This window comes from Sinohyriopsis cumingii, chromosome 1 (genome assembly GCF_028554795.1).
Source record: "Sinohyriopsis cumingii isolate HCF-2022 chromosome 1, ASM2855479v2, whole genome shotgun sequence".
Lineage (NCBI taxonomy): Eukaryota > Metazoa > Mollusca > Bivalvia > Unionida > Unionidae > Sinohyriopsis > Sinohyriopsis cumingii.
In genome coordinates, this window is record NC_142961.1 from 86,896,359 (window position 1) to 86,921,015 (window position 24,657).

The 24,657-nt window shown below is 35.1% G+C and overlaps 1 protein-coding gene across 1 annotated transcript in view; it reads left to right on the forward strand.

Annotated features, from left to right (window-relative positions):
• The window catches only part of LOC149807289 (RNA helicase aquarius-like), a 141,861-nt gene that overhangs the window by 111,131 nt on the left and 6,073 nt on the right, over positions 1 to 24,657 (forward strand). The window contains exons 32-37 of the mRNA XM_089964880.1: positions 1,577 to 1,748; positions 5,013 to 5,183; positions 8,796 to 8,881; positions 11,121 to 11,232; positions 12,609 to 12,671; positions 21,337 to 21,459. Of these exons, the coding sequence (XP_089821006.1) occupies positions 1,577 to 1,748; positions 5,013 to 5,183; positions 8,796 to 8,881; positions 11,121 to 11,232; positions 12,609 to 12,671; positions 21,337 to 21,459 (727 nt within the window). The remainder of the gene's footprint in view (positions 1 to 1,576; positions 1,749 to 5,012; positions 5,184 to 8,795; positions 8,882 to 11,120; positions 11,233 to 12,608; positions 12,672 to 21,336; positions 21,460 to 24,657) is intronic.

The following is a 24,657-nucleotide window of genomic DNA, read 5'->3' on the forward strand; positions in this document are numbered from 1 at the left end:
TGTTTTAATGGAACAGCCCTTGTATCCTGTATAAGCAGTTAACAGTAATACTTTATTCTCATGGAAAAATATCACAACAGGTCAGTTTTTACAGTTAATTGTCTTATAAGCTGTTAAAAAGTAAAGGAGTTAGAGATAAACAACCACCATTGCACAGATTGCTTAATTGACTGAAAATAGCTTGGGTGGTTTTGAGTTTCGAATCCTTACTGTTGTGTGGGAGCACATTAGGGTCATTCGCATATTTTTAGTACACTTATGTAGAACAAGAGATGTGTGTTGAAGAAACAAAGTTATTGCACCTAGTTGCCTTGAAGGCAACTTTATTGAAGATTTTGTTGGATTTTACTCCATGTGAAAAAGCAGACAATGATTATTTTGGTATTTTGGAATTGTGTGGAAGTTTGATTCAGTTTCAAATGCAAAATGTCAAAATGCAGCTGTATTTCAGGAAACCAGGGGTTGTGGCAAAAATCCCAGCGAAAGCAAAATTCAGAATCCCTGATTAACATAGATTGACCTTGTGAATTGCAGTAGCAAGGGGGAGTTCTTTATTTTTTGCATATAATGCTCACACCATATCAACATTAGTCATTCTGGAGTGTACATCCGTTGACATAGTAACACCACCTAATATCAGGGAAATGCATGAATGCAGAACTCAGTCCCAAATGTAGCTAACATTTGTGAACAGTTTTCGATGACCATGTGACAAGAGCTGAAGTGCTCTTCTGCCATTTTGTAGTATATAATAGGGCTTAACCAGTCATTTGCATTAGTGGATCATTTTTCAGAGCTGTCTCTGGAAATGTCCCTGGATAGTGATATCACTAAGAAATTCAGTTGCAAAGGATGAAAATAGCTTGCATCCCCTTATTGTGTAAACATCATTTAATTAAATTAAATTCCCAACCAATACAGTTGTAGAAGCAGTATCAGAACATGTATCTGGTAAAATCAATATGTAATATATAGAAATCATTTACAAGACATAAAACATACAGTAAAGAATATAAAAACAGTATGAAAGGCAAATATAATATTTAAGATTATACACACACAATAATGCATGCCAACATAAATAACACATATACACATTACATAAGTACAACAAGATGTTGATTAAATCTAGAATTATACTTAAAATTGGAGTCCAACTAATGACTCGGGTCTGTCATCCTGTGTGCTGGCAGATCTTGGTCTTTTCAGTTTGTTATGAGTAATCAGCAGAACAGCCAACATAGACCATGATATGCCAGTGTATTATGCAACATCACGATCCATATTGTTTGCAGTTGGATTTGACTTTTAATTTGCTTATTTTCTTTCATCTAGTTTTGCCCCCTAAAGTGTGAGCCACAGGTAGGACCCCACTTTAGGTATGTCCCATAAAGACATATATACTCCTTTAAAAGTCAAGTGCAGCTGTATATAAATGCATATCCCAGTTATAAGCTAAATTTCTCTTGACATTCTCTATTCAAATAATGGGGATTCAGTCTATGTAGATTTTTTAGAGACAACTCACATAATGACATCGTCAGAGTTCTAAGTTTAAGAACTTGTTTTCTTTCAGCATTGCCAACCTGTATAATTGGCGATACAAGAAGTTGGGTAACTTGCCACATGTTTTGATTCAGCCAGAGTACCTAACAGCCAATCCAGGGTTTGTATTTGACTTCCAGCTGGTAGATGTCCAGGATTTCAATGGCGTGGGAGAATCAGAACCAAATCCTTACTTCTACCAGGCAAGATATTTTGCTTTTTTTTCATTCTTTATTAGGGAATTTATAAACTTGTATACACCCATCTCAGATCTAGCATATTATGTTAATGTGTTATCTGTCCATTTGTTCATCTGTCCATCCATTAATATTAACTTTTCCTGACAAGAACTTTGTAACATTTGAGATTTTATAAAACCAAATTATGTATCATGACTATGTCTCACAGTCAAGGTCACAGCAATGGAAAATGTAATTCTGTGACTTGTATCATTGCCTGACTTTTGAATCACTGGAGAGTTTTTAATGAAACTTCAGCGATCTATATGTCATGTGTAAAAGTTGTATTGCAAACAATAGCCACACCTGCTGTGAAAAGGTTAAGGTCACAGCAAGGGAAAATGCAATTCTGTGATATATATCCTTGTCTGCAGTGTAACGTTTGAAGCACAGAAGATATTTTAGTGGAACTTTACCAAAGCATATATGATGACAAGATGGTGTGTCATGTAAGGAAGTATATGACTCCCCCATGAATGGGCTGCAAGTCCCTTGCTGGTCAAAACTCCTCATGAATGGGCAACCAGTCCCTTGCTGGTCAAAACTCCTCATGAATGGGCAACAGTCCCTTTGCTAATTAAAATTTGTGAATTGGCAAGCAGTCTTTTGCTGTTCAACAGCCCCAAGAGTGGGCTGCCATCCCTTGCTGGCCAACGCTTCCCAAGAATAGGCTGCCAGTCCATTGTTAGTTAACACTCCCCATTAATGGAGTACCAGTCCTTCATTTGTCAATATTCCTCGTGAATAGATTGACAGTCTCTCACTGGTCAATACTCCCCAAAACTGGACTGCTAGTCCCTTGCTGGTTATCACTCATCTGAAGCAGGTTTGTTCATCAATACACTCACTAGAGACTGGATGGTCCTGGTGTTCAAACATCTCTGCTGGATTCTCTGAGCAAATCATCAAACGCTCTGGTGGCCTAGTGATTAGAGTGTCTGCCTTGTATGTCAGAGGTCGCAGTTGAAACCCCAGCCAAGTCATACCAAAGACATAAAATTGGTACTAGCAGCTGCCTTGCTTGGTGCTCAGCATTATAATAGAGGTTAGTGTGAGGACTGGTCAGCCTAGTGTCAGCATAATGTGACTGGGTGGGACATGATAAATGCCTGCAGCTTGATGTTCCAGTGCTAAACATCACTATAATCTGTCACATTACAGACATCATAGTGATATGACTGAAAAGTTGTTAAAGCTACATTATAAGACCAAAACAAATGCATTCTGAGTTAATCCGGGTCAGAATAAACTTGATGTATGTCAATAAGTTTGCAGTGTGTGTGAAGAATTAATTGCCCTACCCCCCCCCCTTATTTTTTTTGCTGATGTGATTCACAAAGTAAAACTCCGTCAACCCGTATTTCTGAAACTTATTTTGTTGGGATTTGCTGGTAGATAATTGCTTCCTAAATTAGCTTCAAAATCACACTTGAACACTATTTTGGCAATTTAAATGGTAATTTGCATTTTATATATGCAGTAAAATCTGACTTCAAAAGAAGCCTTGCCACTGTTCAGAAACTTGTCAATAATAATCCATAAAACATATGGCTTGAACATTCTCTTTCACAGCAATGATATGTGATAACTTTTCTTCTCATGCACATATCTAGCATCTCTTTGATTTATCTATATTGGGTTGTTCTACCTCCTGATTGTACCTAAGCAAATTTGCATAATTGACTCACCCTCTGCAGTCTTCAAACACATCTCCCTTGCTATTTTCATCCAATTAAGTAATATGGGAAATGATAGTTTATACCTGACCTCATTGCCTTTTAATTGTCACTATTTAAACTGTCAAAAGGATAAGCTCCAGTCATGACTGTTTGCCATTTATACATGCCTCATGTAATGGGCATATACTGAAAGTGGTGTTGGGGGGGGGGTCTTGTTTTTGTTTTTCCTGTTTTCCAATATTGCTGAAAGTTGTGTTTTCTCAAAATATGGCCATTTCATGGGGTTTTGGAGTACAAAATCTTGTTTAGTTTGCAATGCCATGTTACAATTTGATTAAAATTATATCTCCACTTCGCACAGAACAGTGATGGTCTGATTTTAATCAGATTGTGCCATGTTATGGCAGGCATGTCAAGATCTTGAAAATACATTTCTGCATTTCATCAGCGCAATCGATGTTTTGTCTAGCAGATTTGATTATCGTATCTTGACAAGCCTGATAGGCACCTCACTTAGAATATAGGACAGGCCTAATCTGAAATTAGAGGGGCCCCATGTGTCAGGCTTTCAGATTTTTTGAGCAATGATGGCAGAAGAGCATGAACCACATTTGGACTGGAACCTAGGACCTCTTAATCAGGAGTCCATGATTTAACCATTGAGCTATCATATTTTCAGTTAAAATATATTCAATGGTTAAGACATTTGACTCAGACCACAAGGGTTGCAAGTTCAGTTCCCATTATCAGTTCAGCCCAGATTGGTTACCGTGGTGTGTCCTTGGGCAAAGCACTTTATTTGCCTTAGTACAATATAACTTCAGGTGTTTCAGTGCTGTAAATTGCAAAACCACACCAAACCAATCAAATAGATTCAAAGAATCAAAACCAGATGCATTCTTAAATTATTGAGCAGGGGAGGAAAAATTAACTGTCTAACAGCCAGGGAAAAGTTCGCAGAACTGTTGGATAAATGAAATTGGCTGTCATTTGCTCAGCATTTTATTTAGAATATGAAGGAGAAATTCAGGTTTTTATGCAAGTTTATTTATCTTTTTATTTTGGGCAAACAGGCCATTTTAGTATTTTTCCTGCCATGGAGGGATGTTAGCAGTATCGTTTGGGTTTCAGAGTGTTCACTCACCATCTAAAATCAGTGGGGCTTTTTAATGCATTTTCACTCTGGAAATAGATATGGAAATTATCACAATTGTTATCTCAAATACTGGTCATGCAGGTGCTTGATGCTGAAAATTTCAAGCAATTTGTTTACAGAGAATTTTCTCCTTTGCCTCCATGTGATGTATTAAATGGGTTTTGCCCCATCTGATGTATTAAATGGGTTTTGCCCCATCTTATGTATTAAATGGGTTTTGTTACATTAAGCAGAAGATTTATTTACGTCTTCATTTTATACAAGTTCATTTTTTATGGGTTATTTCAATGTTCAGTTTATTCATGACTAAAGTCATCACTCATGTTACTTATCCATGAAATGGAGAAAAAAGTTTTCTTTTAACTTTTTCATATCATTTTTAATCATATTTAGAATTTGGCTGAAGCTGAATACGTTGTCGCTGTCTTCATGTACATGCGGCTGCAAGGCTATCCAGCAGACAAGATCTCCATCTTGACAACTTACAATGGACAGAAGCATTTGATCCGTGATGTGATTCACCAGAGGTGTGCCAAGAATCCATTTATAGGGAGGCCTAATTCAGTAAGTGTTCTGTATTGATAGCTTAAGGCCACTTTGAAATGAATGACTGGCAACACATTTTTTTTTACATCTAATTGTCACATCATAAATATTTTATCTGAAATATGACATAGTGCCTAGTATTAATGTTATTGAGTGGCATAGTGTTTTCAGTTTGGTGATTAATCACAAATTATTGTTAATGAAACTTGTTGAGTAATAAAACTACTTGCTCACTACGAGTAGATCATGGCTTTTAATGTTATTCCACTTGCTTGGTAACTTATTTAATGAGCACTTATTTAAGGTAATAATAATAATAATAATAATAATAATAACTTTCTTTAAAGAAGGTAACACAATTAGAACTAATCTACCTTAAGGCCCTCATACAAAGGAATCTATTTATTTTAGCATCTCTGAAGCCACTGGATATATTGGGGTTTGGAAGAAGGAAATAGAGTGGGCATTTCTAATCTCAACTGGAATACTATTCTAGAGCAATGTTCCAGAGTACTGGAATTTTTGGGGGGGAATAGTTCCTTATTTTGGTTTGGGAATTTTATACTGTTTGGTAGACATGAATCACAGGTGGGGAGTATTACCAGGTAGCCTGTACTGGAATAGTGATGTAAATATTTGTAATAATTGTAAGATACAGTTTGTTATATATTTGTATACCTTGAATATATGTGAATACCATTTTTCATGGTAAACCATACAATTACATTTTACCTTAATTTGTTGATAACAAGGACAATTACATTGAGTATCAAAGAATGTTGGGAAAATTGGTACCCGACAAATAACAGTAAATTCATAACAGTTATTAGTTATACAAATGTGCAGACAAACATGGTTTATGTAGATGTGAAATTACAACTTTGATTCAGCAGTTTAATTTATACCTGGATGTAAGGATACTGAAACCATCATACTAGAAGAACTTAATTAGATCATCATAGGAATAATTGATTGCTATGTATAAGAGAATGGGTGCCACGTTTATCAAAAGAATAAAGAAATAGCACATTTTAAGGAGTTAAATGGAATTAATTACTTAGAATTATCCCAGATTTCCTTTTTAATCACATAATGGACATTTTTAAATATTGTCTATTCAGAGTTTTGGATGCCTTTAGTCTTAAGTTTAGCCTTTGGTTGGGGGTGGATTTGTGAGGTAATAGTAGTTCTCCTAAGGGATCAGGTAGGTGTTATTGAAAAAAATGGGTATCATGTATAGTACTTGATGAGACACATGCTGTCGGAACTCAAGGATGTTGTTCAGATTATTAGGCAGTGATTTATAAATCCTTTAATCCAAGTGGCTTGATGGAGTTGTTAGACAATCGCCACACAATCAGTTAACCAGAAAATAATGTCGTCTTTTCCCTATAAAACTGATCTCACTGTTGATTAACAATTATTCTCACTGTAGTCATTCAAACAAATAGATGTCTATTATAGAGAAATTTGAAAGCCTGAATAGGATCAAGTACTGTGTTAAACTAACAGAATTAGCGTAAGATTTAAGTGTTTATGACTCAGCAGTGAAATCCTAGCAGTATGAAATTTATACAGACACCATTTATTGATCTTGGGACATACACATGCAAAAATACTGACCTGTAAATATGCCTCATCTTTCTTTACATAATTTTGCATTGAATTCCAACACATAAGGATCTGCAACAAAATTACTAAATACAATCAAACATGTCTAAAATTGCCACCCATGAGAAATGTCAAAAATGGCCCTTGTAGACAGGTGGCCTCTGCAGGGTTAGCTCTCAAGCTTTGTTCATGACAATTTTATGTACAAGGAATTAGCATTCCCATTATTAGTAGTAGTATACTTCACATGTAATATTATTTGCATTATTCTACCAAGATACAGTGTTTAGTTTAGCTATTTAGCAAAAAGGAAAATAAGAAATTTAATAAACTGAGCTTCATGAAAGGATATTGTATCCTCACTTTTTTTTACTTGCCATTGATAAGAGATGTTATCATCCCTACTGTATAGAAATAACAGTGTGTGCATATATCAGTACCTGACTCTGTCTTTTAATGTCTTGTAAAACCAATCTGATAGTTCAAATACCTCCCCCCATCAAATCAAGGAAACTACAACTGAGTATATGCAATCATTAAACATCTCTCTCTATCACACACACACACACAGAGAGAGGCAAATGCTTTTATCTCATTATTAGTAGAAATGGCTGCTTAATAAAATTACTAATTGACAGCTTACATTTACTAAAGAAAGAAACACATGACTTTTTGTTAGGGCAGTTGGTATAATTAGGCATGAAAACAGGTGTTCACACTTTAAACAAATTTATCTATTTAGCAGTTGCTCAAAGTCACAGAGATCAAAAGACAGTTGGCTTTTGTTTGTTGTGTGACCTTTGATGATTAGTGAATGATAAGAGGCTTCCTGGGGCCATTGTTAGTAGCAACTAAAATGTTGATCCAAGTTTTCTCTGACCCCATTTTTGATACTTTGACATTTATGTTGGGATGTAGGGTCTTTGTCAGTTGCATATCAAAATATTGGAATTTTTGGTGGTGGCATAGGGTATCTGCTGACCAGCAGGCCTGGCAAACTCAAACGATGTCACATCAAGTCATACCTGCTTGAAATTGATAAGAAAATGATTTATTTTGTGAGAAATTATGAGTATTATAATCATTAGATCTTTAATCTGCTGACAGATGAGACGAAACTACAGAGTTGATAAAATTTTACCTGTGTTTCACCATTTGCATTTCCAGTCACACAACTACACAAATTTTGCAACCTACATGTCAGTGATATCAGTGGGCCAATAGTTATGTCACATCAACAACAAACCCTTTTCCAATGCTGTTGTACAAAATTAAGAAAATATTAAATGAAAGTCACATACTATTTGTAAACAGACGCATAACTATCAGCATATTATTCAAGAACAATGATCAGAAACCTGTCACTGTTGCAGCAACTTGAAGAAAGTCAGATTCATCAGGAATGGAACACGTCTATGATAGTTTTGTTGTATCATGTGACATCACATTGACATGTGCTGTCTGCTTAATAAGCCTGGCTTTTACCATGCCTTGATCATCAAACAAAAGAAGTGTATGCTGCTGACCATGAAAGACAGGTGACCACTGATTACGTGACATTTATATAGGAAATTTGCTGGGGGAAATTGGAATGGCCATTGTAACCAGGTGAATGCTGAACTCAGGTGAACATTGGGACAGGTTTGACTGTATTACTGTATTATACTACTGTATTATACTTCTGTGTACATATTTTCGATCATTTTGGATTCACTGTCACTTTTGATTGATGAGTACATTAGATGTGTATATATATATATATATATATATATATATATATATATATATATATATATATATTCATTCATACCAATGCATGGTACTCTGAATAAAGTGCAATATTATATATGCAATCTCTATTTTCACATTTGTAATTCTCATTTAATATGCATTGATTTAAGATCTTAAGATGGTAGCACGATGATGTTTTGTGGATCCTGGCCATAGTGGGTATATATATATATATATAGTAGAGCCAGCTACAGTGTTGATAACATTTTGTTGCATCTTTTCATGCAGGTTACAACAGTGGACAGGTACCAGGGTCAACAGAATGACTACATTCTACTTTCTCTTGTCAGGACAAGAACCGTTGGACATCTCAGGTATTAAATGACTGATACACAATCATCACACACAAACTTTGGCACTAAAGGATGTTGGATAAATCCAGCTATCAGGTTTAATTTGAAATTTGAATGGGCATCATATACAAACTCTGGCCATGAAGAATGTCGGATAAATCTAGCTATCGGCATTTAATTTGAATAAGTTTTAAGTAAACTGACATATGAAAGAATTAGGTACAATTCATATTACAACAAGATAAGCCACATTCCTCACAAATTTAAAGATTTTGTTTCTTTTGAAATATTCATTTTTTTTGTTTGTCAGAGACGTACTTTGCACATTGTATTAGGTTACAGTGTTCTTGGGTTATGGTTGTTTTTTTTTGTATTTAAGACATTTGTTTTCATCATGTTCATAAACAGTAATTTTTTATGATGGAACCCCAGCCGAGTCATAGCAAAATCTTATGAAAAGGGTACTTATATCTGCTTTGCTAGGCGCATTAGGAGGTTAGTGTTAGGACTGGTCGGTCTAATGTCAGGATAATGTGACTGGGTGGGGCATGATGCCCCAGTGCAAGGCATCACTATAAACTGCCACACTGCAGACATTGTACTGATATGACTGAAAAATCGTTAAAGTTACATTTAAAATCCATGTCACACACACATCTACAGTTTGTTATGGATCACTTTGAAACTTGGTACGTATTATGGTCATCATCTCAAAATGAACATACTGACAAATCTTTGAATTTTGTAAGAGTTATTACCCTTTTTATCTTACATCCAGATAAATTGCATGACAGAACATTGTGAATGAAACTAATCATGCAGTTTTTCATGGCTCACTTTGAAATTTAGTACATATTTGGTCATCATCTAGAAATGTTGGCAAGTCGTATTAACCTTTTTTTGACTTATATTACAGGACAGAATCTTGTGGGTGCAAGCATTGGTCATGATCATCAGATGTGTATTTTAACTGATCATAGTACTCAAAATATTTTCAGAAGAGTTATGCCTTTTACTGGACTTTGGACTAAGGTCCATCATTTGGGCATAGGGGGTATGAGGGGGAGGTGGAATATTTTTATGAGCAAATGTGTCACCATTCCTCTAGTTTTTTATGGTTCAGTTTCTCTATCAAGAGGATATCCACTGAAATTGAATATTTTCTATTGTACTTTAAATTAGGATTTCTTACTTAAGCAGAAATTTTATATCTGTAAATTTAAAACAAATGTACATACATGAGAAATAGTATTCATGTGATATATGTTTTGATATATTGAGTTCTGCATAGTCAAAGCCTATCAGACAAATTGTCAGGAGTGGTTAAATTTTCATGCCAGTTTTAGCTCTGTTCTAAAATGCTGCTTCATAATTTGACAAGTGTTTTGATTAACTTCCTAATGGATTAAATGGACATCTGTGCTGAAATAAAATATTAAAATTTATATTATACATACTTGTGAAATTAAAACCGTTGAAGAGAAAATGACGTGAGGTTTCATGTTCTTGAACTTCATAGACTGTCATCCTAATTCTGATATAGTCAGTCATATCATGGACCAAATAAAGCCTCTCCAGTCTGCTTTAGATACATTACCAGATCATAATACATTACAAATATGACCACTGCCTTGCAAATCCAGTCCCCCACCCCCGTTAAATTTTAGGGATAAAAGAGCTAAATGTTTTCTGCCCTCATACATGAGAGTTAGACAAGAGTAGTTATCACTGCTTGAGTGGAACAGTTACAACGTTCAAATATCATGCATCTCATCCTAGTATTAGAACACTGCTGGCACTCAGAAGGAAGAGCACAACCAGTATAGTGCCATGACAGCCCCATCTTGATCCAAGGCCACTATTTTTCGACTAGTTACTATTATGGATCCATGATGAATCACACTCACAACATTGCAAGAAACCAATTTTTGAGTAAAACATGTTTCATCAGTATTACTGATCATAATAAAATAAGATTATGTCCACTACCAATCCAGATTTCCAGAAATTAATTTTAGCTAAATATATAGATATATTGTTTAGGGTCAGAAATGTGCAGCTTAATCTTTCATCATGTACTTGGTTTTGACAACCATTCTAAAGTGACACAACAGATTCTGATGTTTGAAAATAAATCCAGGCACTGATGGTCATGAATATTTAGAATTGACCAGACCCAACTAGTGCCTAATTAGGGGTCTATTAAAGACAGGGAAGGCTTAGAATCTACCATTCATTGTACTCTTGTTTATATTTGCAGAGATGTAAGAAGACTGGTTGTAGCCATGTCCAGAGCCAGATTGGGTCTCTATGTGTTTGCAAGGGTCTCCCTCTTCAGCAACTGCTTTGAGTTAACCCCTGCCTTCAACAGGGTAAGGATATGGAGAGTGTTAGATTTGGTTTACATAATGCTTTCTTTTTTATACAGTTATTAAATAACAAAAGACATATCATGTGATATTATGTCTTTTTTTTGCCCCCCCCCCCCCCCCCCCCCCGCTCTGAGGTAGAGGTCATATGGAAAACATAATTTGATGTCACCAAAGTATCAGCATAGGTACCTCATTAAACATAGTACTTAAATCTGGAATGCATTTAAATCTGGAATGCATTTAAATCTGTGAAAAATTTATACAGGTTAAAGGCAGGAGATATAGATTAGATCTGAAGAATTTATTATGATGGGTTATTGGGGTTGGTGGAGGGTAATATATATATATATATATATATATATATATATATATATATATATATATATATATATATATATATATATATATGGATTTACTATGGTGATTGTTGTTTTTGTAGTACATTTGTTTCTTCTTTTTATTGATAAGAGTGTATGAGAAAGCCTAAAAGCCTAAAGGGAAATGTGTATTCCATAGTTGAGTTACTGATTACTATTATTATTATAAAATTGTTGTTGTTATTGTTATTATTATTATTAAAGCCTGAGAAACTCAGCTCAGTACCTAAGCTCTCAACTAAGCTCTAATACCAAATAATTGGTCAGAAAAGTCCAGTTTTATGACCGATGGAAACTTGATTATAAAGCTATAAGCAGTTTCATGAATAGGTCATCCTTTTGTAAGATTTAACAGTAAGTTGAAGAACTTTGCCCAAACCTTAAACCAAGTAGGACACCAATGCCAATAGCAGTTCTTCCACTATTAGGGTGACCACATCAACTTTCTTATTCCTGCAAAAGTCAAAATAACAAGATCTCACAGTACATTCATTTAGGTTTAGAATGTTAGTTTTTGCACATTTTATTTCTAATAGATTTCCATGAGGAGAAAACATCTATCGATGATAACCTTCCTGATCCATAAGAGTTTTCAATACTTAAAATTTTACATTGAAGTGTAAGAGTCACATGTCACTGCAATTCTCTATGTCTCATAAGTTGATACAGGTATTTCCCCAATGTGTATGAAACTGCAAATACAGCCAAATACAGCCCACGGTGCCAAAAATTAAAGGTTTTGTATACATTAAGAAATATGTTTCATTTTTATTTGCTTGTTGATTATCTCATTTCCAGTATGGCCTCTGTTTTCAAATTGATTCATTTTCAGTGATCCTTTGTCATATATTCTGCTTTTAAGAATGCATTGTCAGTTAAACTTATCGTCTATACAAATTCTTTAAATCTGGTAATATATGGACAAACTCCTAACTTATTTTATTTGTATAATTCACTACAGATGATTACAGTAATACATTCAAATTCATTTCTCTACAGTTAACTGCAAGGCCATTAAAACTGCATCTTCTTCCAAGTGAAACTTACCCGTCAAAAAGGAAGGTAAGTGAAAGATGTATTCTGTTCTTCCATCTTTTATGCCTTTAAGCAGCATTTCCTCTGAAGACCAGTATTATCCAGTTGAAATTATGCTTGTGTGTCCTGTGTAATTTCTTAGTACATAAAATCCACCCAGATTAATTTGTATGGTCCACTTTTATCAACAGTATTTTAAATTACCATATATATTTGCTTAAAAGTCAATCCGACTCCAAACTGTACACACCCAGATCTGGGTCCATGCAGCTTTTGAGTAATCAGTAAAACAACATAGACCCTGCTGTGCTGGTGCATTATGTGATAGCAGTTCAGGGTCTGTGTTGTTTGCAGTTGGATTCGACTTATAAGTGATTATATACTGTAGCCCATTGTAAAAAGTTTGATAAAATTTGGTATAAGAAAGTTGTTACCATGAATAAATCTATGTCTCATTTTTCAAACAAGATGGGGGCCCCAAGTGGCCAAGTGGTCTAAAGCGCTCACCGTTCCGGGTCACTGCCATCACATCTCTGTCTGCATGGGTTCGAGTCTCAGGCCCGGCTAACGTGGGTATGTGAGAAAGCCTGCTAGTAGCTTCTCGTGGGTCAGTGGTTCTTCTCGGGATTTTCCAGGGTTCTTCCTCCACCAGTTATACTGGCCGCCATGTATAGTGTATCTTGTGCTGAAAAATGGCATTAAACACTACAACAACATCATACAAGATGTCTGCAGCATATCAGCATTATCCATATCCTTTTCTCATTTATCTTATATATATAAAGATGTCCCCACCTTCCTAAGCTTCACAACCTGAGGAGGGAACCGAATTATAGACTGTTGTGCACATCATTGCCTAAAGTTTCCATCCACCCCCACCCAACAGTTTCATATAATGTTTTAAAAGAAGTACTGTGATACCCATGAATGCTTATGTTTCTGGAGGGACATGATAACATTAATCTTCCTCTAATCTTCAAAAAGCAACAAGATAAAAATGATAAGGCAGCTTTGTTCCACCTACCTCTGCTGCTCAAAGGTTTATAATAGTAGAATGAGAGAATCCATCACATGTACAGAATTTGTTGGTACAGTAAAACCTGTTATGAGAGACTGCCCCTTCTACCAACAAAATGGTCTCTAAAGGCAGGTGGTCACTCATAACAGGTTTGTACAAAAAGACTGGTTTCCAAGGTCCAGTTTCAGAACAATTTAAAGAAAAATAACCACAATCACTGTACATATATTCTATTCTTTATTATTAGTTCTTGCTAAAATATTGTATGCATTCATCTGAAAACAAAATTATATAGCAATAAGTATATACTTCTATCATTAAACATGAAATCACATTTACGTTTGAAGATGATTGTACATGTATTAGCATATGAAATTGTTTTTGATTTACTTCTTTTCCTGTATAACACCTTAAATTTGTTTTACCGATGTTTAAACCACTATTTTGCAAGTGGTCTGTACTTTTTCACATCTTTCAGTTACAATAAGTATTTTCTCCAGCATTAAAATTTGTCTCTTTTTAGTTGGAGGTTCTTCTATTGTTATTAAGGTACTAGATGTTAGTATTATTAGTGCTCAGTTGTAATATTGACTGGTATTATGGTTTTGACTAGGTTTTGGGAAAATATGAAAAATTCTCTACATGTGCATTGTATATCTAACAATTTATGAAATAAAAAGAAACATATCTCATCTAGAAACAGAATCATTTACTCAAGAGGCAAAAATCAATGGCTTAATTCAAAGAAGACATACAGGGATTAACTCTAGAAACAAAGTCTGTAACCCGGTCACACCAACTTGAATAGACAAATATCACAATCCTTTAACACTAGCAGTCAAATCCTGCAAATGATTCTCATTTGTTGGTGTGATAGACAAAGACGTTATTCACCCCCAGGCAATACAGATTAACTCTAAAGACAAACAATATCCATGACCACAAACTGCACTACAATGTGAGTTTGTGACATGTACATTATTAGCCTGGTTTACAGACTGTACCATCTATCACTAAATACAAGCTGATAGCCAGAAGTTTTATTGGTTCTATTTTGTGTGTTTTTCATCAGAACAATCTTTGCTGTTCAAGCGATCATTGTTACAAATGATTACATAAAAGTCAATGGTGTCCGTCTCTGTTCTCATGATACGGTCGTTCATAGAGCTGAATACTGGGTCCTATTTGTACATGTGGGCGGTAGCTATGATAAGTCCGGGAACCAGGCTAAGTGCTGGAATAATCGACATGTACTTTTAGTCTGGTTTAAAATAGAAAATATAAAGCACAATAAGCATACCTAAAAAGTTTCAGTTACCGGTAGTCAGCCTTTTTTTTTTAGAACGTTTAAACAGTCGTTACTGGGATCAAATAAAGGTCGCTCAAGTTTATCCATTTTTGCAATGCAGTCATTCATAGCAGTGTTGAAATGCATATTTTGCCAAGACTTTGTGGTCACTGGTCACATTTAGCATGTGGTCACTCATGACAGAGCATTTATATAATAAAATCAATCCATGCATTATGATTGTGGTTGGAAATGACAGGTGGTCACTCATAGCAGAGGTTGCTCATAACAGTTTTTACTGTAGTAAAGAGGCTTTTAGTTCCCATTGATGAATTTTGATCCTTTAGGAAGGGGTTTTATTATCTTAAACCATTTCATATGTTGGATTATTTTTCTCTTATTTCTGAATAGAAGAGAGTAACAAAAAAAGATGAAAATATTTAAAAATTCATTTTTCATCAAAATATTTGTTGTGAGGATTAATGTTTATAAGGCAGCAGAATTTGTCCTTGTCCAAAATTGGCAGATGTTTATGTCATAAGCATACTGACATCATATCTATCATGAGTGTACTCTTGGGGTATACATATCTCACAACTGCTCCAGTGGCCTAGTGGTTAGAGCATCCGCCTCGGATGCAGGAGGTCGTGGGTTCAATCCCTGGCCGAGTCATACCAAAGACTTACAAAAATGGTACTAACAACTGCCTCGCTTGGCGTTCAGCATTAAGAGGTTAGTGTTAGGACTGGTCGGCCTTGTGTCAGGATAATGTGACAGGGTGGGACATCATGCTACATGTCTGCGGTATGATGCCCCAGTGCTAGACACCACTATAAACTGCCACATTGCAGACATCATAGCGATATGACTGAAAAATTGTTAAAGCTACGTTAAAAATCACAATCACATCACATCACATACATATCTCACATGAACTTTCTTACGTAACAGTGTAAATTAAAATGTATTCAGTGTATATTATTATGCAGTCAAATACACAAATGAAGTTTGTTTTTATGGTGGCTCTTTATTGTATAAATATACAAACAAGTACTGTTGAATAAGAACCATTCTTAGCAAATAATCTGGTATGTTTATGTATGCTGCATTTCATTTGACTTCTGTGATTGGTGAAGTGGTTTGAGAAAAAAATGACTTAAAAGATAGAATTTAATACATTTTTATGATTAGATTGGAAGAAGTTTATGCTGTTAATTCAAACACTAGATAAGATGTATACCATAAGCTACTGAAGGCACATTTTGCTATTGCATCTATTTTAAATACAAGTCATACAGCATCAGCTGCTCAAGGCACACCTTGCTATTGCATCTATTTTAAATACAAGTCATACAGCATCAGCTGCTCAAGGCACACCTTGTTATTGCATCTTTTTTAAATACAAGTCATACAGCATCAGCTACTCAAGGCACATTTTGCTATTGCATTTATTTTAAATACAAGTCATACAGCATCAGCTGCTCAAGGCACACCTTGCTATTGCATCTATTTTAAATACAAGCCATACAGCATCAGCTAATCAAGGCACACCTTGCTATTGCATCTATTTTAAATACAAGACAAGTCATACAGCATCAGCTACTCAAGGCACACCTTGCTATTGCATCTATTTTAAATACAAGACAAGTCATACAGCATCAGCTAATCAAGGCACACCTTGCTATTGCATCTATTTTAAATACAAGTCATACAGCATCAGCTGCTCAAGGCACACCTTGTTATTGCATCTTTTTTAAATACAAGTCATACAGCATCAGCTACTCAAGGCACATTTTGCTATTGCATTTATTTTAAATACAAGTCATACAGCATCAGCTGCTCAAGGCACACCTTGCTATTGCATCTATTTTAAATACAAGCCATACAGCATCAGCTAATCAAGGCACACCTTGCTATTGCATCTATTTTAAATACAAGACAAGTCATACAGCATCAGCTACTCAAGGCACACCTTGCTATTGCATCTATTTTAAATACAAGACAAGTCATACAGCATCAGCTAATCAAGGCACACCTTGCTATTGCATCTATTTTAAATACAAGTCATACAGCATCAGCTGCTCAAGGCACACCTTGCTATTGCATCTATTTTAAATACAAGTCATACAGCATCAGCTACTCAAGGCACACCTTGCTATTGCATCTATTTTAAATACAAGACAAGTCATACAGCATCAGCTAATCAAGGCACACCTTGCTATTGCATCTATTTTAAATACAAGTCATACAGCATCAGCTGCTCAAGGCACACCTTGCTATTGCATCTATTTTAAATACAAGTCATACAGCATCAGCTACTCAAGGCACACCTTGCTATTGCATCTATTTTAAATACAAGACAAGTCATACAGCATCAGCTAATCAAGACACACCTTGCTATTGCATCTATTTTAAATACAAGTCATACAGCATCAGCTGCTCAAGGCACACCTTGCTATTGCATCTATTTTAAATACAAGACAAGTCATACAGCATCAGCTACTCAAGGCACACCTTGCTATTGCATCTATTTTAAATACAAGACAAGTCATACAGCATCAGCTAATCAAGGCACACCATGCTATTGCATCTATTTTAAATACAAGTCATACAGCATCAGCTGCTCAAGGCACACCTTGCTATTGCATCTATTTTAAATACAAGTCATACAGCATCAGCTACTCAAGGCACACCTTGCTATTGCATCTATTTTAAATACAAGACAAGTCATACAGCATCAGCTAATCAAGGCACACCTTGCTATTGCATCTATTTTAAATACAAGTCATACAGCATCAGCTAATCAAGGCACACCTTGTTATTGCATCTATTTTAAATACAAGACAAGTCATACAGCATCAGCTAATCAAGGCACACCTTGTTATTGCATCTATTTTAAATACAAGACAAGTCATACAGCATCAGCTACTCAAGGCACACCTTGCTATTGCATCTATTTTAAATACAAGACAAGTCATACAGCATCAGCTAATCAAGGCACACCTTGCTGTTGCATATAGTCCTTTTTTATTTTTAGCTAACCTGGCTGAAAGGTCAAGAGAGGTTATGGTATGGTCCTTCATCTATGATGTTATCTGTTGTGTCATTCACAATTGCTATTTACATTGTCTTCTTCCAACTGCTCCACTGAACAGGACAGCATCTTGGCATAAAGCTCTTTCAGATTTGATGGAATACATGATGGGAAGCATCTTGACATGAAGCTCTTTCTAATTTGATGGAATACATGATGGAAAGCATCTTGGCATGAAGCTCTTTCAAATTTGTTCAGATGATGGTGATCTGTAATCAGATATGGCTGTCAGTGCTAAAATAATTTTTTAAAGCAGCTTCTTCTCAAGAAAGGGGGCCCCGAGTGGCCGAGTTGGTCTAAAGCACTCTCCGTTATGGATCACTGCCATCTCACCTCTGTCTGTGCCGGTTCAAGTCTCAGATTCAGCCAGTGTGGGTATGTGAGAAAGCTTGCCAGTAGCTTCTCATGGGTCGGTGGTTCTTTCCGGGGTTTTCCTAGGTTCTTCCTCGACCATTAATACTGGCCGCCATGTATAGCCTATTGTGTGCTGAAAAATGGCATTAAACCCCACAACAACAACAACAACAATCTTCTCAAGAACTGCTAAACAGCATGTGACCAAAGTTGACAGAAAGCATTCTCCCATGAAACTCGAAATGTGGCAGCCATTACAATAAATTTTAAAGAACATAACAATAAGTCCTTAACACAGTTTTACCTAATTTGAGAAAAGCATTCTGACATTAAATTCTTTCAAATTATTTTTTTTCAATTGATGCTGTTTCATCATTAGTTATAGCCACCTTTCCTAAAAATGAAAAAAAAAATTGAATTCTTCTCAGTCACAAATTGAACAAATTTGATAGAAAGCATGAGAGCTGGGCACCACCCCCCCAAAAAAAATTTGGTACTGCTATGTCATGGTGTTCCTGAATGTGCTGCGATACATACTATGGTATACCACATTTATATTAGGGACTAACAATTCAAAATTCTGGGTCAGGGGCCTTGCATCTTGTTTCATTTTTGTCTGTCAGTAACTGCTCAGATTTATTAACACCATATTATATCCATCATGACAAAATTTGGGAAAAAAATTAATTACCTTGAGATAAAAGAAAAGAAAATAATTTAGCTAAAAGGAAAATCACAGCCCCTCTCTTACTTCAAAAATAAATGGTTGGAACCTTGTAGATGAATTTGCTGTGTATATGTTAATTGTTGTACAAGTAGCAATCTGAAAGCTGTAATTAATCAAACTTACACTTTAGCTGATACTGTGAAAAACATTGTGCTGACAATAGAGAGAGAACCTGATGATAAAATAAATAGCATTGATACTGAAGCATACAATTTTCTAGCTTCTATTGATATAATAAACAGGATTTTGGGATGCCAACACCCAGGGAAGACATTTTTCTGAGAGGACCAGAAACATAAAAGATATTTACTGAACAGAGGAGAAAATATTTAGTGGACTTGAGAAATTACGTAATGTTCTGACTGAAAACAGGCATACTCCTGAAAATTGATGGATGATTCAGTCTTGCAAAGAAATACATATACTAAACACACTCACAAATGCTTGTAAATAACTGTGAAGGTAAGTTGTAATTAAATGATCCTAAATTGTAATTATATTTGTTGTATTCTACATTAAATTATGATGGATGCAACAGTTTTTCGAAAAAGGATAATTTTTAAAACTATTTTGCCATGAATAACGAAAATACAGCTAATCTCATTCAAGTCACGTCAAAGCAAGGTTCCTCACTTACTGACAGAAACTAATGACATACCTGTACAGTGAGAAACTACACTGGTATGTACAACTGAGAAAAAAACAATACTGCAATAAACCGGTATGCTGGTGATACTATGCACCTCTAGTAAGCATGCTGGAATGAAGATCTTTCAGATTTGTTAAAATGAAATTGATCCACTGTCAGATATGGTTACCATTGTTAAAATTAGAAAACCTGTAAATTACTTCAAAATTTGACAGAAAGCCTGGCTTTCAATTTAATACCAAAGATGGTGGTCGGCAATCAAATATGTCCACCATGACTGAAAAACAAAATCTGACAAACTTCTCAAAAACTGCTCATCATAATTTACCAAATTTAACAGAAATCATCTTAGCATGAATATCTTTCAGATTTGTGCAGATAGTGCTGATCTGCCATCAAAAATGGCTTCTGTTTCTAAGAAAGGAAAAACCTTCCCATGAGCCACTCAATAGTTTGATCAAATTCGACAGAAAGAATCTGGCTTAGATGGTTTTCACCTTTTTATGAATGATGCTGATCTGCCATCAAATGTGGCACTATTGCTAAAAAATAGAAACTACTTCTCAAATACCACTAAACAAAATTTATTCACATTTGATGGAAACATCTTAACAGAAAGAGCTTTCAGATTGTTTAAATGCCAGTCCATCCTCAAATATGGCAACCGTTATAGAAAAGATGCCAATCCCTTATCCAATATGGTGGTAATTACAAAAAATAGAAATACATTTTACAACAAATTTTTTTTTAAAGAAAAACACTTTAGGGAATTTGACCAACTCTGAGAGAAAGTGTCCTGGCAATGAGACTTTTCAATATTTGAAACATGATATTGATGTGCCATCAGATGTGGTTGAAGGTATAAAGCAGTCTACAGCAGAAATGTTGAAAATGATTGTTTTCCATAACATATGCAACCAAAAGCATTGGAAGAAATTTCTACAGAAAACATATCTAATCAAGATTTGTTGGCCAATTACTTTTTCATTTGGCTATTGGGCAGATGTCAGCAAGACGAGTGATCTCTGGCACACTTGGGACTCTTGCTAGTTGTTGTATTAAACTATGATTAGTTTAATACAGGAAATTTTTTTGTTTTAATTTGTGGTTTTTATTGTTCCATCAGGCTCATTAATTCAAGAATATCACTTTTATTTTATACCCATTGCCTTTTTATTATTTTTTGAAAGAATGCATGCATTTTCCAGGCTCTTGCTGCTACCCTCGGGTTCCATGATACTTACTATTAGAGCTTTATTAGTGGTGCATGCTTTTTGTGTCACAAAGCTCATCATGCTGACTTTGTTACAAAGCTAGATATCATACAACGGAAGTCAATAAGATCTAGTGGTACATATACTTTCTAGTCAAAGGAGTCAATGAAGAATTTGAAAAGATTTAATTTACAGTTGTATACTACCATTAAAAATAACTTTCTTCTCAAAAATCGCTGCACATATAGAATTGGTAATGATCTTTGTAGTATGAATTGCACTGACTTAAATTTTTTGTTTAGGTTAGACTAAATTTTAGAATGATGTTTCTGATTTGTTTTTGGCCAGATGAATGAAGAAGTCAGTATTGCCCCAATGGTGGTAGAGGACATGCCACAGATGGCCCAATTCGTCTACGACTTATACAGCTCCAGAGTGGACTATCTCATGCGACAGGCCAACATTCAGGAGGTAAGATTTTGAGCTTGGATTATTTTACATATAGCAGGTTGTAACACTCTAAACAAAAGTACTTTTTATCATTCATGCTTTTATATGAGTTGCAAGCCTAGGTGAAGATAAGTTTTAAAATATTTGACAAGTTTCAAAATCGTTATTGGAAATGAGCACATATGCAAGATTCTGTTTATTTTTTTCACCAGAACAAAATACTTAATTTATTTTGGATATTTCGTTAAAGTTTAGTGCAGTGGTGCCAATGATTCATTCCAGCGGATGTACTTTCAGCAAATGTACTTAATTCAGCACATGTTGACACCAACAATGTACATGCAGTGTCACCATAATGTAAATACTATCACTAGCTTAAATGCAAGCAATGAATCAATCCCTATTGTTGTTTGTTGTTGTCATAGTAGGATCACATTTTAATGAGTTAGGTATTTACAATTTTAAGGCAAAGTAAAAACATAAGTACTGGTGCATTGATATAAAAAGTCGAATGCAATAATGCATAAACAAACAGTAATTAACTCGAGTCACAAGGGTGAGGTTGTGTTACAGCAACCCGCAAATGCTCAATCCTTGTTATTGTCTGATCAAGTTATACACAAATATGACTTACACAGAAACAAGAAGAAAACATAAAATTAAATAAAATTTTTGACTTATTCAAACTAATTTATGAACTTACATACATCATTTCTATGTAATAATCATACATGCCAACCCCAGTAGAGGTATATGAGTAATTTTTGCTAATATAAGTTGTCTAAATAAATGCACTTTGAACTTACAGCATGTATCTTGTGATGTCATCTTGGACTTGTGGGTTGGCTTATATGCAGATCGTGCACTTTTTAGTGCTGATATCTATTCAGTTTGGGGGGTTGGCTTAAATGCAAATGAGATTATAATCAAGTATATACAGTAATCCTCTTGTATGAATGGTCTTTTCAGCATGGGGTTTTCACTAGAAAAAAGTTCTTATCCTGTTTAGCTGGGCCTAGATGAAAATAGTACCAATCTGACCTGCAGTATGGTCATAATAGCAGCCATCTTGAAAATCTTGTTATCACTGCTCCTGAATGGCTGGTCATATCAGCATAGGGTTTTTACTAAGGGGGCATTCCAAAGATATTACTTCTGAGAGAGTGACAGGTGCAAGGTGAAGTTGTTTACATTTGCAACATGCACATTGGAGAGAATATTGGTATACCTCTGTACCACTTTTATTTACAGCAGCTGCAATTTCTTTACATGTTTTAGTTGTGGAAATCATGCATGATCTTAGCACACATCGGATCAAAATGACTGTCCCCATGCCCTCGAAAAATCAGCCTGAACAAGTCCAAAGTACACTTAACTTAAGCAGGTATTAAAATAGGGAAAACATATTTTGCCAGAAAGTGAAATGAATGACAGAATATATAAAAAGTTTTTTAAAAGTTGTAGGCTCCTGTTTTTTTACTATTTGCCTATGAAGTCCAGGAAATGAAAATGACCAAGTTGGCCAGCAGTTTTTTGATTGGTGGACATTGGAAGTAAGGCCAAGTTGTATATTCTGTAACTCTAACTATACCCATTAATCATACACCAAAATAATGGGAATTAACAGTTCTTTTAGCAGTAACTGAGATATACAAGGTCTTTTTTAAACAACCAGGATAGCCACTGAGGAAAGCCTGGGAATTTAGTTTTCTTTAAAATTAAATCTTATGCAAAGTGTGAAACTGTAGAGCACCACCTAAAAGACTGCTTATAATGTCTAGTTGGTCGTAAGTGAAAATGGCACCAATCTAACTTCCAATATGGCTGCCAGAGTGGCCATCTTGCAAGTTTTGTTAATGCTACTCCTCCTGAACGGATGGTCATATCAGCATGGAAATTTCACCAAAAGACCTCTTATAATGTCTAGTTGATTATAAATAAAAATGGTATTGATGAGACACCTAATTTGGCCACCATGGTGGCCATCTTGAAAATCTTCTTTACACAACTCTACCTGAACAGAAAGTCATATTCACGTGGAGTTTTCATGAGAAGACTTCCTATGATGTTCAGTTGGTCTTAAAGTGGTGCCAATCTGACATCCAGTATGGCTACCAAGGTAGCCGTCTGGAAAATTTATTGCTACTTCTGCTATATGGAATGTCATATCTTAAAATTATTGTTATCTTTACTCCTTTCAAACAGATGACTATATCAGCATGAGGGTTTGACCAGAAGACTTCTTATGATACTGAAATAGTCCTGAATGAAAATGGTGCCAGTTATACATCCAATATGACTGCCATGATGACTTTAAAAAAAAAAGCTTGTTCTTGCCACTCACCCTGAATGGATGATCATTATAACATGGGGTGTTCACACAAAGACTTCTGACTTCTACTTTGGCCTAAATAAAAATGGTGCAAAGCTGACTGACATGAAATATGTGCATCCCAGCAGCCGATTTTAAAACAAACTCACACACATTTGCAAGCACTCAAATAATCACAAACACACAAGCATTAAATTACCAATAAATCCACAAAGTTTCTATCTTTAAAATCCTCTGAACTTTTTAATACAGTATAGAGAGGATATTTACTTGAAACAACTGAATGACATATATTACATTGAGTGGGTGAAAAACAGTATTTCATGAGCAAAATGAAATCAGTCTGTTATTCAATTGTTCAAGCAAATTTTATTTTTATTATATGCTCAGATGTATAACAGATTTAAGTAGCAGATTTCTTACTAGATCCCATGTGCTGTTAGCAGTTTATCATTTATGTGTGAAATGTTGGTTGTTTAGCTCATACCATCATTACCTCTTGATTATCTCTACGCCACATCAAGAAGGGTCTCCTTTTTTTCATAAAATTTATTGGAAATTGTGTTTTTGTTTTATAAACATGACCATGTCAGGGTATGGGGGTAAAAAAAATCATGTCTTTCATGTGACGACTTGCTGTCATAAGGCAGACATGTTCAAGATAATCTAATTTAAATTATCTTGCTCCGCTAATACCAAGGTCTGCAAAGAATGACATAGAAACCAGATTTAATGGATTAAACAAATTACACTTATCAATTCAAAATCCTCATATTAGGGTAGATTACTAGTTTATCAGCCAGAGCACCACTGGCTAAGAAGACAGTTGCTACCTTGCTTTGTCAAATAAAAGCACTATTTTAAAAAAAACAGTCAAAATTAACATC